The sequence below is a fragment of the Catharus ustulatus genome, chromosome 30 (assembly GCF_009819885.2).
Source record: "Catharus ustulatus isolate bCatUst1 chromosome 30, bCatUst1.pri.v2, whole genome shotgun sequence".
NCBI classification, from domain to species: Eukaryota; Metazoa; Chordata; class Aves; order Passeriformes; family Turdidae; genus Catharus; species Catharus ustulatus.
The window spans coordinates 1460672-1476875 of record NC_046250.1 but is presented as its reverse complement, the minus strand read 5'-3'; the positions used below and the strand labels follow the sequence as shown (position 1 = coordinate 1476875).

At 65.0% G+C, this 16204-nt stretch overlaps 1 protein-coding gene across 1 annotated transcript; it reads right to left on the bottom strand.

The window, feature by feature from the left end:
* Positions 1-1344: 1344 nt before the first annotated feature.
* NECTIN4 (nectin cell adhesion molecule 4) lies at positions 1345-15360 on the bottom strand. The gene is made up of 9 exons (XM_033082583.1): positions 15300-15360; positions 10667-11014; positions 8823-9113; positions 7314-7428; positions 5978-6141; positions 4156-4303; positions 3209-3287; positions 2426-2590; positions 1345-1679 (listed from the first exon to the last, which is right to left on the bottom strand). The coding sequence occupies exons 1-9, from the start codon at positions 15358-15360 to the stop codon at positions 1413-1415; spliced, it is 1638 nt and encodes a 545-aa protein (XP_032938474.1). The 3' UTR covers positions 1345-1412.
* Positions 15361-16204: the final 844 nt, after the last annotated feature.

Here is a 16204-nt window from a genome sequence, read left to right as displayed (position 1 = left end):
GGTGTCCCCCTCCCCGTCTCGGTGTCCCCCCCCGTGTCCCCCCGGTGTCCCCAGGCTGTCACACTCGGGCCCAGCCCCGCGGGTCCTTTATTTACAGGGTCTATACACGGCTGTACAGCCCCTCCCCCAGCCCGGGGGGGAGGGGACACGGCTGTCCCCAGTGCCACCCAGCCCGGGGGGAGGGGACACGGCTGTCCCCAGCGCCACCACAGTCCCAGGGACACGGGGACACGCGGGGGCTCCTGCCCCACTCGGTCCTGGCGGGTCCCCGGTGTCACCGCCAGTGTCCCCAGTCCGGGGTTGGGTGGCACCTGGGGACAGGAGTTTGATGGCAGCGAGGTGGCACTTGGGGACCGGAGTCCATCCCTGACCCCAAACCAGCAGGGAGGGGACACTTGGGGACAGGAGCTTGTCCTGGGGCTTGGTGGCGTCCCCAAGCCAGCGACAGCAGGGAAGTGGCACTTGGGGACAGGAGCTTGTCCTGGGGCTTGTCCCCAGGTCTGTGACGGCGGGGAGGTGGCACTTGGGGACCAGAGTCCATCCCTGACCCCACACCAGCAGGGAGGTGGCACTTGGGGACCGGAGAATGTCCTGGAGCTCAGCGGTGTCCCCAAGCCAGTGCCAGCAGCGCGGTGACACCTGGGACCTGGAGCTGGTCCTTGACCCCACACAACAGGGAGGTGACATTTGGGGACCAGAGCATGTCCTGGGGCCTCGTGGTGTCCCCAACCGTGAGCCAGCAGGGAGGTGGCACTTGGGGACCAGAGCACATCCAGGGGTGCCGTGTGTGTCCCCAAGCCTGTGCCAGCAGCGAGGTGACACTTGGGGACCGAAGAATGTCCTGGGGCTCGGTGGTGTCCCCAACTCCATGTGCCAGCAGGGAGGTGACACCCGGGGACCAGAGTCCGTCTTGACCCCACACCAGCAGGGAGGTGACAGCTGGGGACAGCAGCCAGTCCTGGGGCACTGTCCTTGTCCCCAACCCCACACCAGCAGGGAGGTGACACCCGGGGACAGCAGCCAGTCCTGGGGCACTGTCCTTGTCCCCAACCCCACACCGGCAGGGAGGTGACACAGCTCTGGGGCACTGTCCTTGTCCCCAACCCCACACCAGCAGGGAGGTGACACAGCCAGCCCTGGGGCACTGTCCTTGTCCCCAACCCCACACCGGCAGGGAGGTGACACCCGGGGACAGCAGCCAGTCCTGGGGCACTGTCCTTGTCCCCAGCCCCACACCAGCAGGGAGGTGACACAGCCAGTCCTGGGGCACTGTCCTTGTCCCCAACCCCACACCAGCAGGGAGGTGACACCGGGGGAGCGGAGCGGCGGGGGCAGAGCCGGGCGGGCGCGGGGAGGGTCTGGCTGTCCCCTGGCTGTCCCCTGGCTGTCCCCAGGTGTCCCCCCGGTGGCGGTCACACCAGGTGGCCGCGGCCGTTGATGTAGATTCCGTTGGAGCTGGGCTTGGCCTGCAGCATGCCGTTCTCCTGCACGAAGTGTGTCATGGCCTGCTTGATGGGGTCCCCCCCGCCGCCCCCCTCCTCCTCCTCGGCCTCCTTCCCGCCCGGGGCTGGCGCCGCGGGGACAGCGGGGACAATGGGGACAAGGGGGACATCGGTCTGCGTCTCGATCTCCCGCACCGTGGAGAGCGTGGAGTAACTGCGGCCCTCGGGCTCCTCGCTCTGGGGACAAGGGACACGTCAGGGGACACGGTAGGGGACACGGTAAGGGACACGGGAGGGGACACGGCAGGGGACACGGCAGGGGACACGGTAAGGGACACGGGAGGGGACACGAGAGGGGACACGAGAGGGGGCACAGCAGAAGACACGGTGGGGGACACGTCAGGGGACATGGCAGGGAGGTGACACCGGGTGTGGGGCGGGGTGGGGGTTGATGGGGACACGGGGACCAGTGGGACCATGGGGACATTGGGGACTAATAGGGACACTGGGCACATGGGGACCAATGGGGACATTGGGGACATGGGGACATTGGGGGCTGATAGGGACATTGGGGACTAATAGGGACATTGGGGACATGGAGACCATGGGGACATGGGGACACTGGGGACTAATGGGGACATTGGGGATATAGGGACCAGTGGGGACATTGGGGACACAGGGACTGATTGGGACACTGGTGACCATGGAGACATTGGGGACTGATAGGGACATGGGGGACATGGGGACCAATGGGGCCTAAGAGGGACACTGGGGACATGGGGATGCGGGGACATGGGGACATTGGGGACTGTGGGGACATGGGGACCATGGGGACACAGGGACTGATAGGGACACTGGGGACATGGGGACCATAGGGACATTGGGGACTGATAGGGACATTGGGGACATGGGGACTGTAGGGACATGGGGACCAGTGGGTGTCCCCCATGTCCCCAGTGTCCCCAGTGTCCCCCGTGTCTCACCATGGCGGAGCAGATGCTGGTGCCACGCAGGCTGTCCCCCCTGAGGCTGTCCCCTCTCAGACTGTCCCCTCTCAGGCTGTCCCCTCTCAGGCTGTCCCCTCGCAGGCTGTCCCCTCTGATGCTGCCCTGGCGACTCTCGGTCCTCAGCTGCAGCGTCTCCTCCAGCTGGGACAGCGTGGTCAGCACCAGGGACACCCAGGGACACCAGGGACACACAGGGACACCCAAGGACACACGAGGGACACACCAGGGACACACCAGGGACACACCAGGGACACCCAGGACACACCAGGGACACACCAGGGACATCCCAGGACACACCAGGGACACACCAGGGACACCCAGGACACACCAGGGACACACCAGGGACACACCAGGGACACACCAGGGACACCCAGGACACACCAGGGACACACCAGGGACACCCAGGACACACCAGGGACACACCAGGGACATCCCAGGACACACCAGGGACACACCAGGGACACCCAGGACACACCAGGGACACACCAGGGACACACCAGGGACACACCAGGGACACCCAGGACACACCAGGGACACACCAGGGACATCCCAGGACACACCAGGGACACCCCAGGGACACTCCAGGACACACCAGGGACACCCAGGGACACACCAGGGACACCCCAGGGACACCCCAAGGCCCAGCACCCACCGCCCCGAGCCCCCCCGCTGTCCCCCCACTGTCCCCCCGCTGTCCCCGCTGTCCCCCCGCTGTCCCCGCTGTCCCCCCGCTGTCCCCACTGTCCCCGCTGTCCCCACCTGTCCCCGCGGGTCGCTGCTGTGGCTCGAGTGCAGCCTCCGGATGGAATTCTCCCGGGTCAGCGTCAGCTCCTCCTCGCTGGGGACACGGGGACACTCAGCACCGGCCACGTGTCCCCGTGTCCCCTCTGTCCCCTCTGTGTCCCCTGTGTCCCCATATCCCCCTCGTGTGTCCTTTGTCCCTCCATGTACCTGTCCCCCAATGTCCCCCCATGTGTCCCCCATGTACCTGTGTCACCTCATGTCCCCCAGTGTCCCCTCATGTCCCCATGTCCATCATGTACCTGTGTCCCTCCATGTCCCCATGTCACTCAATGTCCTCCAATGTCCCCAATGTCCCCACGTCCCTCCATGTACCTGTGTCACTCAATGTCCCCAATGTCCCCAATGTCCCATGTCCCTCCATGTACATGTGTCACTCAATGTCCCCAATGTCCCCACGTCCCTCCATGTACCTGTGTCCCCCCATGTCCCCATGTACCTGTGTCACCCCATGTCCCTGTGTCCCTTCATGTACCTGTGTCACCCCATGTCCCTGCATCCCCAATGTCCCCATGTCCCTCCATGTACCTGTGTCACCCCGTGTCCCCATGTTCCCCATGTCCCCAGTGTCCTCATGTCCCTCCATGTACCCATCCCCCAATGTCCCCCAGTGTCCCCCCATGTCCCCATGTCCCTCCATGTACCTGTGTCCCCCAATGCCCCCATGTACCTGTGTCACCTCATGTCCCCAATGTCCCCATGTCCCTCATGTACCTGTGTCACCCCATGTCCCTGCATCCCCAATGTCTCCCTGTGTCCCCCAGTCCTTCCATGTTCTTGTGTCCCCCCATGTCCCCATGTCCCCCAATATCTCCCCATGTCCCCGTGTCCCCATGTCCCCCATGTCCCCACCATGTCCCCATGTCCCCCATGTCCCCACCATGTCCCCGTGTCCCCTCCCTTACTACTTCTCGGAGATGCGCTGTGTTTTGCGTTTGTGGTACAGGGTCATCACCACCACCACGATGACGAGGACGCAGAGCAGGACGGCGGCGATGACCCCGACCACGACCACCGAGGCCGACACCAGATCCACGCGGCGCACCGTGTCCTCTGCGGGTACCGGGGGGGTGAGGGGACATCCCATGGGGTCAGGGGACATCCCAAAGGGGTCAAGGGACACCCCGCAGGGTCAGGGACACCCAAAGGGGTCAGGGGACATCAGGGGACACCCCAAAGGGGTCAGGGGACATCCCAAAGGGGTCAAGGGGACACCCCAAAGTGAGGGAGATCCCAAAGCAGGGATGCCCCAAGAGAGGGGAGAAGGCGAGGGGGGAAGAGAAAGGGTGGGAACATGGGGGGGGGACAGATAGACAGACAGACAGACAGACAGACCGAGGGATGGATGGATGGATCCATGGATGGACAGACAGATGGACAAACCCATGGAGGGACAAATCCATGGATGGACAGATGGACAAGTCCATGGGTGGACAAATCCATGGACAGACAGATGGACAAATCCATGGGTGGACAAATCCATGGACAGACAGATGGACAAATCCATGGATGGACAAATCCATGGATGGACAGATGGACGAGTCCATGGTTGGACAAATTCATTGATGGACAGATGGACAAATCCATGGAGGGACAAATCCATGGGGACAGACAGATGGACAAATCCATGGAGGGACAGATGGACAAATGCATGGATGGACAGATGGACGAGTCCATGGTTGGATGGATGAGTGGATGGACAGACTGACAAGGACATCCAGGGCTGGGTGGATGGACAGACGGACGGATGGACAAGCCCATGGACGGTGGGTGACCAATGGGTGGGGATGGACAGTGAGAGGTGTCAGAGGGACGGACAGATGGACAGATGGACAGATTAGCAGCAATCTGGAGGCGTGACCAGGTGAGGAGCCGGAAGGGCGGGGGAGGGGACAGACAGACAGACGGACGGAAGTGAGCAGGCAGTGAGTAACGCAGGGGTGGGTGAGCACGGCGTGAGTGCACGGGCGGGGAAAAGGGATGGGATGGGTGGGACAGGGGGATGGACAAACAGACAGAGGAGTGCATGGATGGGTGAATGAATGGATGGGAGGATGGACAGATGAGTGGACAGACAGATGGACAGAGGGGTGAGTGAGGGGATGGACAGATGGGTGAGTGGACAGAGGGATGGGTCGATGAACAGACAGACAGATGTGTGTGTGGGTGAGTGGATGGATGGACAGATGGACAGATGGACAGATGGGTGTGTGGATGAATGGATGGGTGGATGGGTGGATGGACAGATGGACAGATGGGTGGGTGAGTGGGTGGACACAGCTGGATGGGTGGATGGACAGACAGATGGACAGATGGATAGGTGGACAAGTGGATGGATGGATGGATGATGGATGGATGGATGGATGGATGGATGGACGGACAAGTGGATGCTCAGATGAACAGACAGACAGACGGACAGTTGGGTGTGTGGATGGGTGAATGAATAGATGGACAGGTGGACAGAGCTGGATGGGTGGATGGACAGACAGATGGACAGATGAATAGGTGGACAAGTGGATGGATGGATGGATGGATGGACGGATGGATGGATGGATGGATGGATGGATGGATGGATGGATGGACGGACAAGTGGATGCTCAGATGAACAGACAGACAGACACACAGACAGACGGAGAAACCACGCCCAGCGCTGCCCTCCCCCCCTCCCCTGTGCCACCCCCGCCCGGGGAGGTGTCCCCTGTCCCTGTCCCCTGTCCCTGTCCCCACCTGTGGCGCGCCCCCGGATGCTGACGTTGGCCCGCGCCTCCTTGGCGGCCACGCGGTTGGACACCCGGCACACGTAATCCCCGGCATCGGCCACGGCCAGGGGCCGCTGGAACAGCAGCGTGTCCCCCTTGGCTCGGACACCCGCGGGCAGCGGCGCGTCCACCCTGCGGGGACAGCGCGGGGTCAGCGCGGGGACAGCGCGGGGACACCTCGGGGACAGCGCGGGGACAGTGCTGGGGACAGCTCGGGGACAGCGCGGGGTCAGCACTGGGATCAGCGCTGGGGACAGCGCGGGGACAGCGCGGGGACAGTGCTGGGGACAGCGCTGGGGACAGCGCGGTGTCAGCTCGGGGACAGCCCGGGGACAGCCTGGGGACAGCCCGGGGACAGCCGGGTGTCAACCCGGGGACAGCACTGGGGACAGTCTCTGATGATACCCCCGGCTGACACGCCCCGGTGACAGTGCGGGTGACACCCCCGGTGACAATCCCCGGCTGACACTCCCCGGTGACACCCCCAGTGACAATCTCTAGTGATACCCCCGGCTGACACTCCCCGGTGACACCCCCGGTGACAATCCCCGGCCTGCCCGCCCGGGCGGTGCCCGCGGTGCCATCAAAGCCGCCGTGCCGGTTCCCACGGGTGACGCCCAGCCGGGCACCGCGGGGCCTGCCCGGGCACGCGGCACCGCGGGGCACAGCCACGGCGGCACCGGCACCGGTGCGGGCGGGGACACGGGGACACGGACTGGGACAGGGGCTGGGACAGGGGCACGGGGACACGGGCAGGGACACAGGGACAGGAGCACGGGGACACGGGGACAAGGGCTGGGACAGGGACGGGGGTACGGGCAGGGACACGGGGACACGGGCAGGGACAGGGGACACGGGCAGGGACAGGGGACACGGGCAGGGACAGGGGACACGGGGACACAGGTGAAGGATTTGAGGGGTGGGGAGATGTGACAGGGACAAGGGGACACGGCAGGGACAGGAGGATGTGGCAGGGACACGGCGCAGAGAGGGGTGACACGGCACAGACATGGACACGGCAGGGGCAGGGGACACTGTAGAGACACAGCGACATAACAGGGACATCGGAGACACGGCACGGACAGCAGGGACACGGGGGGACATGGCAGGGACACGGACACGGGGACACAGTGGGGACAGAGCTGGGGACAGAGCTGGGGCAGGGGACACCGCAGGGACACCGCGGGGACACCGCAGGGACACGGACATACTCCAGAGCCTGGAGGGGACACAGGGGGACACGGGGAGGTGGCAGAGGGTGACAGGGGGTGACAGGGGGTGGCAGGGGGTGGCAGTGGCCTCACCGTGTCCAGTTGTAGGTCGGGGGGGGGTTGCCGTCCCCCAGGCAGGTCAGCGCCGCCCCCTCCATCCCCTCCTGCCACTCGGCCGTGTGACCCAGCACCGACGCGTCCGACAGGTCTGGGGACACGGGGACACCGAGGCGACACTCAGGGGACACTCAGGGGACACTCAGGGGACAAGGTCCCACGGCCCCGCTGTGACCCCCATGGCCACGGTGTCCCCCCCGCCGTGTCCTCCATCCTCCCCCCTCCGTGTCCCCAACGCTCTCCATGCCGTGTCACCTGTGTCCCAAACTCAGTGCCACTCTGTCCCCCATGTCCCCAACGCCACCTGCACAGTGTCACCAATGTCCCCCATGTCCCCAATACCACCTGTACAGTGTCACCAGTGTCCCCAATGTCTCCAATGTCCGCAGTGCTCCCCACGATTTCCATGTCCCCAATGTCCCCAGTGCCCTCCGTGTCCCTCAAGGCTCTCCATGTCCCCAGTGCCCCCCATGTCCCCAAGGCTCATCACGTCTCCCTGTCCCCAATACCCTCCATGTCCCCAATGCCCTCCACATCTCCCGTGCCCCCTATGTCCCCAGTACCTGTCACACCCTCCATGTCCCCAACACCCTCCATGTCCCCAGCGCCCCCAAGTCCCCAATGTCCATCACACCCCACATGTCCCCAGTGCCCTCCACAGACCCCATGTCCCCAAGAGCCTCTGTGTCCCCAATTTCCTCATATCCCCAACACCCGCCATGTCCCCAACACCCGCCATGTCCCCAATTTGCCTCCATGTCCCCACTGTCCCCCACAGTCGCCTCACTCCCCATGTCACCAACGCCCTCCATGTCCCCAATTCCCCCATGTCCCCAGTGCCTCCCATGTCCCCAAACCCTCCTTGTCCCCACCGCCCCTCAAACCCCCCTCATCCCCCACAGCCCCTGTCACCCCCCATGTCCCCAACACCGTCCATGTCCCCAATGCCCCTCCATGTCCCCAGCGCCCCCCACACCCCCCACATCCCGTTACCCCCCATGTCCCCAACATCGTCCATGTCCCCAATGCCCCTCCACGCACTCCTCATCCCCCACACCCCCCATCAACCCCCACGTCCCCATCACCCCCATGTCCCCACTGTCCCCTACACCCCCCTCACTCCCCATGTCCCCAACACCCTTCATGTCCCCATCACCCTCCATGTCCCCACTGTCCCCTACACCCCCCTCACTCCCCATGTCCCCAACACCTTCTGTGTCTCCAATGCCCCCCACACAGCCCGCTGCCCCCCACTCCCCCCTCACCCCCCATGTCCTTAACACCCTCCATGTCCCAAATGCTCCCCTCACCCCCCACATCCTCTGTCACCCCCCAAGTCCCCAGTTCCTCCATGTCCCCAATTCCCCCAGGTCCCCACTGCCTCCCATGTCCCCAAACCCTCCTTGTCCCCACTGCTCCCCACACCCCTCCATGTCCCCACACCCCCACACTCCCCCCGCCCCCCGGCCGTGCCCGGTGGCGCACAGGCGACGCTGAGCAGGTGCGTGATCCTCTTCTCGTGTCGCAGCCCGGGGTGTGCCACCACGCAGGTGAGGCTCTTGCCGTTCATGCTGCGCCCGGGCACCAGGAAGAACTCGCTGGTGACCGAGGCCGAGCGCGTGTGCGCCGAGCTCCGCGTGGCGTTGGTGCCGCGCACCTCGGTCTCCCAGCGCACCGACGGCACCGGGTTCCCCTCGGCCGTGCACGAGGCCGCCAGAGTCCGGCCCTGGCCCTCCTCCAGCGGCGGGCCCGGGTTCAGGATGGGCAGCGGGGGCACTGCGGGGGGACACGGACACGGGGGGGGTTGGTGAGTGCTCGGTGTGTGGGGTGTTCTTTGTGGATCCTCACCGTGTCCCCAGTGTCCTCAATGTCCCCTCATCCCCAATGCCCATCGTGTCCCCTTTGCCCTTCCATGCAGCACGTGTCCCCAGTGTCCACCACATCCTCCGTGTCCCCCATGTCCCCAATGTCCCCCATGTCCTCTGTGTGCTGGGACGCCCAAACTTCCATGTCCCATGTGTCCCCTGCCCCATGGACCCATGTCCCTCATGTCCCCATACCCCCCATGTCCCCTGTCCTCCCTGTTCCATGTCCCCCTGTCCCATGTCCCCCATATTTCATGTCTCCATCTCCTCTGTCCCCATCCCCATATCCGCCATGTCCCCTGTTCCCTGTGCCCATGTCCCCACGTCCCCCATATCCCCATGTACCCATCCCCTTGTCCCCTGTGTCCTATATCTCCATGTCCCCTGCCATATATCTCCATATATCTCCATATACCTGTCCCCCACATGCCATGTCCCCCCATGTCCCCTGCCCCATATCCTCATGTCCCCCATCCATATCCCCGTGTCCCATGTCCCCATGTCCCCCATATTCCATATCCCCATCCCATATCCCTGTGTCCTCGTGTCTCCATGTCCCCATATCCTCATATCTCCATATCCCCATGTCCCCATGTCCCCATATCCCCATCCCATGTCCCCCATGTCCCCATATCCCCATGTCTCCATATCTCCATGTCCCCCATATTCCATATCCCCATCTCATGCCCCCATCCCCTTGTCCCCTGTGTCCTATATCCCCGTGTCCCCTGTCCTATATCCTCATGTCCCCATATCCCCATCCCCATGTCCTCCATGTCCCATGTCCCCATATCCTCATGTCCCCTGCCCTACATCCCCATGTCCCATGTCCACATATCTCCATGTCCCATATCCCCATATACCATATCCCTGTGTCCCCATGTCCCCATCCCCACATCCCCATGTCCCCCATATTCCATATCCCCAGCCCATATCCCCCATGTCCCCATGTCCCCGTGTCCCCATGTCCCATATCCCCACATCCACATGTCCCCCATATTCCATGTCCCCATGTCCCCATGACCCCCATATTCCATGTCCCCATGTCCCATATCCCCATCCCCATGTCCCATATCTCCATGTCCTCCATGTCCCCATGTCCTCATCCTCATGTCCAATGTCCCATATCCCCATGTCCCATATCCCCATCCCATGACTCCTATGTCCCTATGTCCCATGTCCCCCATAGTCCATATTCCCATCCCCATGTCCCATATCCCTGTGTCCCCATCCCCATGTCCCCCATATCCCCATATCCCCATCCCATGTCCCCATATCCCCATGTCCCCCATATCCCCATATCCCATATCCCCATGTCCCCATGTCCCATATCCCCATGTCCCCATGTCCCCATATCCCCATGTCCCCATATCCCCGATATCCCCATGTCCCCCATGTCCCATGTCCCCAAATCCTATATCCCCATGTCCCCGTGTCCCCATGTCCCCGTGTCCCCGCGCTTACCCAGCACGCTGAGCGTGAGCCGCCCCTCGAAGTTGCCCATGGGGAAGGTGATGAGGTGACACTCGTAGTCGCCCTCGTCGCCCTGCACGGCGTTCCGCAGCAGGATGGCCCCGTCCTCCAGGTCCCCGTGGCCGTGGCGCAGGACGCGGCCGGCGAACGGCTCCTGCACGTGCTCTCCGTGCTGCGGGTTCAGCACGGCCACCTCGGCGGGCACCGAGCCCGGGACGCGCTTCAGCCACGTCACCTGCACCACCTGCTCCTGCTCCTGCGCCCGGTACCGGCACGGCAGCACCACGTCCTGCCCCAGCACGGCCGTCACCCTGCGCGGCACCTCCACGCGGCCCGCACCTGGGGAGGGACACCTGAGTCACCTGAGTGTCACCCGAGTGTGGGTACAGACACCTGAGTGCAGGTACAGGCACCTGAGTGTGGGTACAGACACCTGAGTGTGGGTACAGGCACCTCCACGCGGCCCGCACCTGGGGACGGACACCTGAGTCACCTGAGTGTCACCTGAGTGTGGGTACAGACACCTGAGAGTCACCTGAGTGTGGTACAGACCCCCGAGTGTGGTACAGGCACCTGAGTGCAGGTACAGACACCTGAGTGTCACCTGAGTGTGGGTACAGACACCTGAGTGCAGGTACAGGCACCTGAGTGTGGGTACAGACCCCTGAGTGTGGTATAGGCACCTCCACGCGGCCCGCACCTGGGGACGGACACCTGAGTCACCTGAGTGTCACCTGAGTGTGGGTACAGACACCTGAGAGTCACCTAGTGCAGGTACAGACACCTGAGTGTCACCCGAGTGTGGGTACAGACACCTGAGTGTGGTACAGACACCTGAGTGTGGGTACAGACACCTGAGTGTCACCTGAGTGTGGTACAGGCACCTCCACGCGGCCTGAACCTGGGGAGGGACACCTGACAGTCACCTGAGTGCAGGTACGGACACCTGAGTGTGACAGCTGTGTGTGACACCTGAGTGTGGGTACAGGCACCTGAGTGTGGGTACGGACCTGAGTGTCACCTGTGTGTCAACTGAGTGTGGGTACAGACACCTGTGGAGACATGGGGACACCTGAGTGCCACCTGTGTGCAGGTAGAGACACCTGAGTGTGGTACAGACACCTGAGTGCCACCCGAGTGTCACCTGTGTGTGGGTACAGACACCTGAGAGTCACCTGTGTGCAGGTACAGGCACCTGAGTGTCACCTGAGTGTGGTACAGACACCTGAGTGTGACACCTGAGTTCAGGTACAGACACCTGAGTGTCACCTGAGTGTGGTACAGACACCTGAGTGTGACACCTGAGTGTGACACCTGTCTGCGAGTACCAACACCTCCCCAGGGACAGCAATGTCACACCTGAGTGTGTCCCCTGTGTCACCAGGTGTGGCACTGAGCGGCACAGGGACCTGCACGGGAACGTGCTGGGACACGGTGGGGACAGGGATGTGGCACCTGCACACGGCCCCCACCTGCGGGGACACCTGGGGACACGGGGGGCAGGGACAGGGGACCTCAGTGTGGCCCCCGTGGCACCTCCTGTGGGCACCAGGGGGGATACCGAGTGTGTGAGAGCACACCTGGGCACACCTGGGCACACCTGGGCACACCTGGGCACACCTGGGCACACCTGCACAGGGCTCGGGCACACCGGGCACACCTGGGCACACCTGGGCACACCTGCACAGGGCTCGGGCACACCTGGGCACACCTGAACAGGGCTCAGGCACACCTGGGCACACCTGGGCACACCTGAACAGGGCTCAGGCACACCTGGCACACCTGGGCACACCTGAACAGGGCTCGGGCACACCTGAACAGGGCTCAGGCACACCTGGGCACACCTGGGCACACCTGAACAGGGCTCGGGCACACCTGGGCACACTTGAACAGGGTTTGGGCACACCTGGGCACACCTGAACAGAGCTTTGGCACACCTGGGCACACCTGGGCACACCTGCACAGGGTTTGGGGTTCAGGCTGGGGGTTTGGGGTGCAGAATTTAGGTTCCAGGATTTGGGGTTCAGGATTTGGGGTTCAGGTTGCAGGATTTGGGGTTCGGTTTTGGGGTTCAGGCTTCAGGTTTGGGGTGCGGGTTTGGGGTGCAGGATTTAGGGTTCGGGTTTGGGGCTGGCTGAGGTTTCTGGGGCAGGTGTGTGGTTGAGAATTTGGGGTGCAGGATTTGGGGTTTGCGGTGCAGGATTTGGGGTGCGAGTTTGGGGTGCAGGATTTGGGGTTCGGGGGCTGATTGGGGGGGTTGAGGTGCAGGATTTGGGGTGCAGCTTTGGTTTTGGGGTGCAGGATTTTAGGTGGGGGATTTGGGGTGCGGGATTTTGGGGTGCAGGATTTGGGTGTGGATTTGGGGTGCGGGATTTGGGGGGGTTTGGGATGCAGGTTTAGGGTGAAGATTTGGGGTGCAGATATAGGGTACGGATTTTGGGTGTGTATTTGGGGTGCAGGATTTCTGGATGCAGGATTTCGGGGTGCAGATTTAGGGTGCAGGATTTGGGGTGCGGGTTTGGTTTTGGGGTGCGGGATTTTGGGGTGCAGAGTTTCGGGGTGCGGATTTGGGTGTGTATTTGGAGTGCAGGATTTCTGGATGCAGAATTTCGGGGTGCAGATTTAGGGTGCGGGATTTTGGGGTGCAGATTTGGGGCGGGGATTTGGGGTGCGGGATTTGGAGGCTCATGAGGTGGTTTTGGGTGTGTATTTGGGGTGCAGGTTTGGGGTGCAGGATTTCGGGGTGCAGATTTGGGGGCTCTTTAGGGCGTTTTGGGTGCAGGTTTAGGGTGCAGATTTTGGGTGCAGGATTTCGGGGTGCAGGATTTGGGGTGCAGATTTTGGGTGTGTATTTGGGGTGCAGATTTCCGGGTGCAGATTTTGGGTGCAGATTTCGGGTGCAGATTTCGGGGTGCAGATTTTGGGTGCAGGATTTCGGGGTGCAGGATTTGGGGTGCAGAATTGGGGTCCGTGTTTGCCGTGCAGGATTTGCTGAGCAGCTTTGTGGGGGGCGCTAATCGGGGTGGAGGTTGGGGTGCATTTTTGGGGGGGGTGCATTTTTGGGGAGGGGGCGTGTCCCGCAGGTTTGGGGGGGCGTGTCCCGCCCCGCCGCCGCCGCCAGAAGCGGCCGGGCCGGCCCGTCCAGCCCAACCGGCCGGGACGGATCCCGCGCTGCCGCCCCCGCCGAGCCCCCCGGGGGTTCCCCAAAACTCCCCCCACCATCCCGACCCCCCCAGGACCCCCCAGACTCATTAACCCCTTCACACCCTCACCGCCGCCTCCCCGCTCCGCTCCCACGTGCCTCAGTTTCCCCGAGCGCCGCCGCGCTCCGGGAGCGCACGGGGGAGTTTGGGGGGTCCCGGGAGGGCTCCGGGGGGGCCCCGCGGGGGTCTCGGCGGCTCTGGCGGGGCTGGGGGCGGTTCTGGGGTTCCGTGGGGAGGTTCCCCCCTCGGGGCGTCCCCACCCAGCGCGGCCCGAGCGCGTGGGAACCGGCGCGGGGAACCGGCAGAACCGGCCCCGCGGCCCCCACGCCCCGGCCGCGCGCGCGGGGGGGGCCAAAACAGGCCCGGCAACCGGGAACGGGGGGTCCCGGGGGCGGGGGGGTGAGGGGGGGAGTCCCCCCAGAACTCCCACGGGGGTCCCCGGGGGGCACAGCCCCGCGCTGGGGGCGGGGGGAGGTTTTTTTCCCACGTGCGGGGCCACCCGTTGTCCCCTCAGCCCGTGGTGGGGGGGGGGACACGCAGGGACGGACCCCTCCCCACCCACCCAAAAAAAGCGCCCGAGTTCAGCCGGTGACCCCCGCGGGGAGGGGGCGGCACCTCGGGGTTCCCACGGGTGCCGAGGGGAAACTGAGGCACGGCGGGGGATGGGGGGAGGGGCGGGGCAGAGCATCTGTGTGCATCCCCCCCCTCCCCATCCTGCGTGGGAGACCCCCAAAACTTGGGGGAGGGGGACAATGAGGAGGGGGCGGGACCCCCCTCGGGCACGCGGTGTCGCCGTTCCCACGGTTTGTCCCCCCCGTCCCGGTGTCCCCAGAGGGGGGAGGGGGGAGGGGGAGCCGCAGGTGCGCACCCACGGGCACGCGCGCAGGTGTGCGCGCACACGCGTGTGAAGCGCCCGAGGCGCGGGGACCGGCGGGGACGGACACACGGACACTCGGACACGGACACTCGGACACTCGGACACACGGACACGGACACACGGACACTCGGACACTCGGACACTCGGCCAGCCGCAGGTGCGCGGCTCCGCAGGTGCACACGCGCGCGCGCCCACGTACGCGCACACACGCACACGCACACACACACGCACCTGCACACGCGTGTGCGCGCACACCTGAGCGCGCCCCCGCCCCCCGCGGGTCCATCCTCGCTCCCGGTTTCCCTTTCCCGGTCCCGGTTTCCCTTTCCCGGTCCCGGTTCGGACCCCCCGAGCTCGGTTCGCCCCCCCGGACGCTCCCCCCGCGTGGGCAGCGCTGTCCCCGGTACTCCCGGTTCCGGTGCCGGTTCCGTGGGAGCGGTGCCGCCGCTCCCGTCCCGACTCGGAGCCGGTCTCACTCCCGGTCCCGGTGCCATCCCGGTGCTCCCCGTGCCCCGCCCGGTGCCCCGGTGTCCCCGTGCCTTACCGGTCCCGGCGAGCAGGAAGGTGAGGAGGAGGAGGACGCGCCGCATCCCGCGGGGGTCCATGCGGAGCGCTCCGGGCTCACGGCTCGGTTCGGACCCCGGCCAGCACCATCCGGGCCGGACCGGGCCCCACCGGCAGCACCGGACACCCCGGGCCACCCCGGGCCACCGCGGTTCCCACGGGGCACAGCCTGGACGGGTCCGTGCGGGCAGAACCGGGACGCACCGGGCTGAACCGAGCCGAGCCGGGCCGGGCCGGGTGGGACCGGGGCCGATCGGGCCGAGCCGGGCTGGTGGCGGCGGAGGGGCCGGTGCTGCTCGGTGCGGGACGGGACGGGGGCAGGGGCGGGGCCGGGGGCGGGGCCTGGCGGGGCGGGGGGCGGGGCCGGACCGGTCCGGCAGGTCCGGGGGGCGGGGCCGAGGGCGCGGCCTTAAAGCGGCGATGGCGGCGGGGGAGCGGTGGGGCCACACCCGGGGGGGGGGGGGGAGCGGGGAGCGGGGAGCGGGGAGCGGGGAGCGGGGAGCGGGGAGCGGGGAGCGGGGAGCGGGGACGGCCCGGGGCGCTCCCGGGGCTCCCAGTGCTCCCAGTGCTCCCAGTGCTGCCCATGGACCTCCCAGTGACTGCAATGGCATCCCCAGTGCTCCGTCCCAGCGCTCCCAGTACTCCCAGTGACCCCCCCCATGGCATCTCCAGTACTCCCAGTGACCCCCCCATGGCATCTCCAGTACTCCCAGTGACCCCCCCATGGCATCTCCAGTACTCCCAGTGACCCCCCCATGGCATCTCCAGTACTCCCAGTGACCCCCCCATGGCATCCCCAGTGCTCCCAGTGACCCCCCCATGGCATCCCCAGTGCTCCCAGTGACCCCCCCATGACATCCCCAGTGCTCCCGGTGCTCCCAATGC

Excerpts from the sequence above, each read along its gene's own strand:
- NECTIN4 (XM_033082583.1), bottom strand. The coding sequence starts at position 15,360 with ATGGACCCCCGCGGGATGCGGCGCGTCCTCCTCCTCCTCACCTTCCTG. Across the intron at positions 3,288-4,155 it reads CAGCGCATCTCCGAGAAGTA|CGAGGAGGAGCTGACGCTGA; the intron begins GTAAGGGAGGGG and ends CCGTGTCCCCAG. Across the intron at positions 1,680-2,425 it reads CCAGCATCTGCTCCGCCATG|AGCGAGGAGCCCGAGGGCCG; the intron begins GTGAGACACGGG and ends CCTTGTCCCCAG.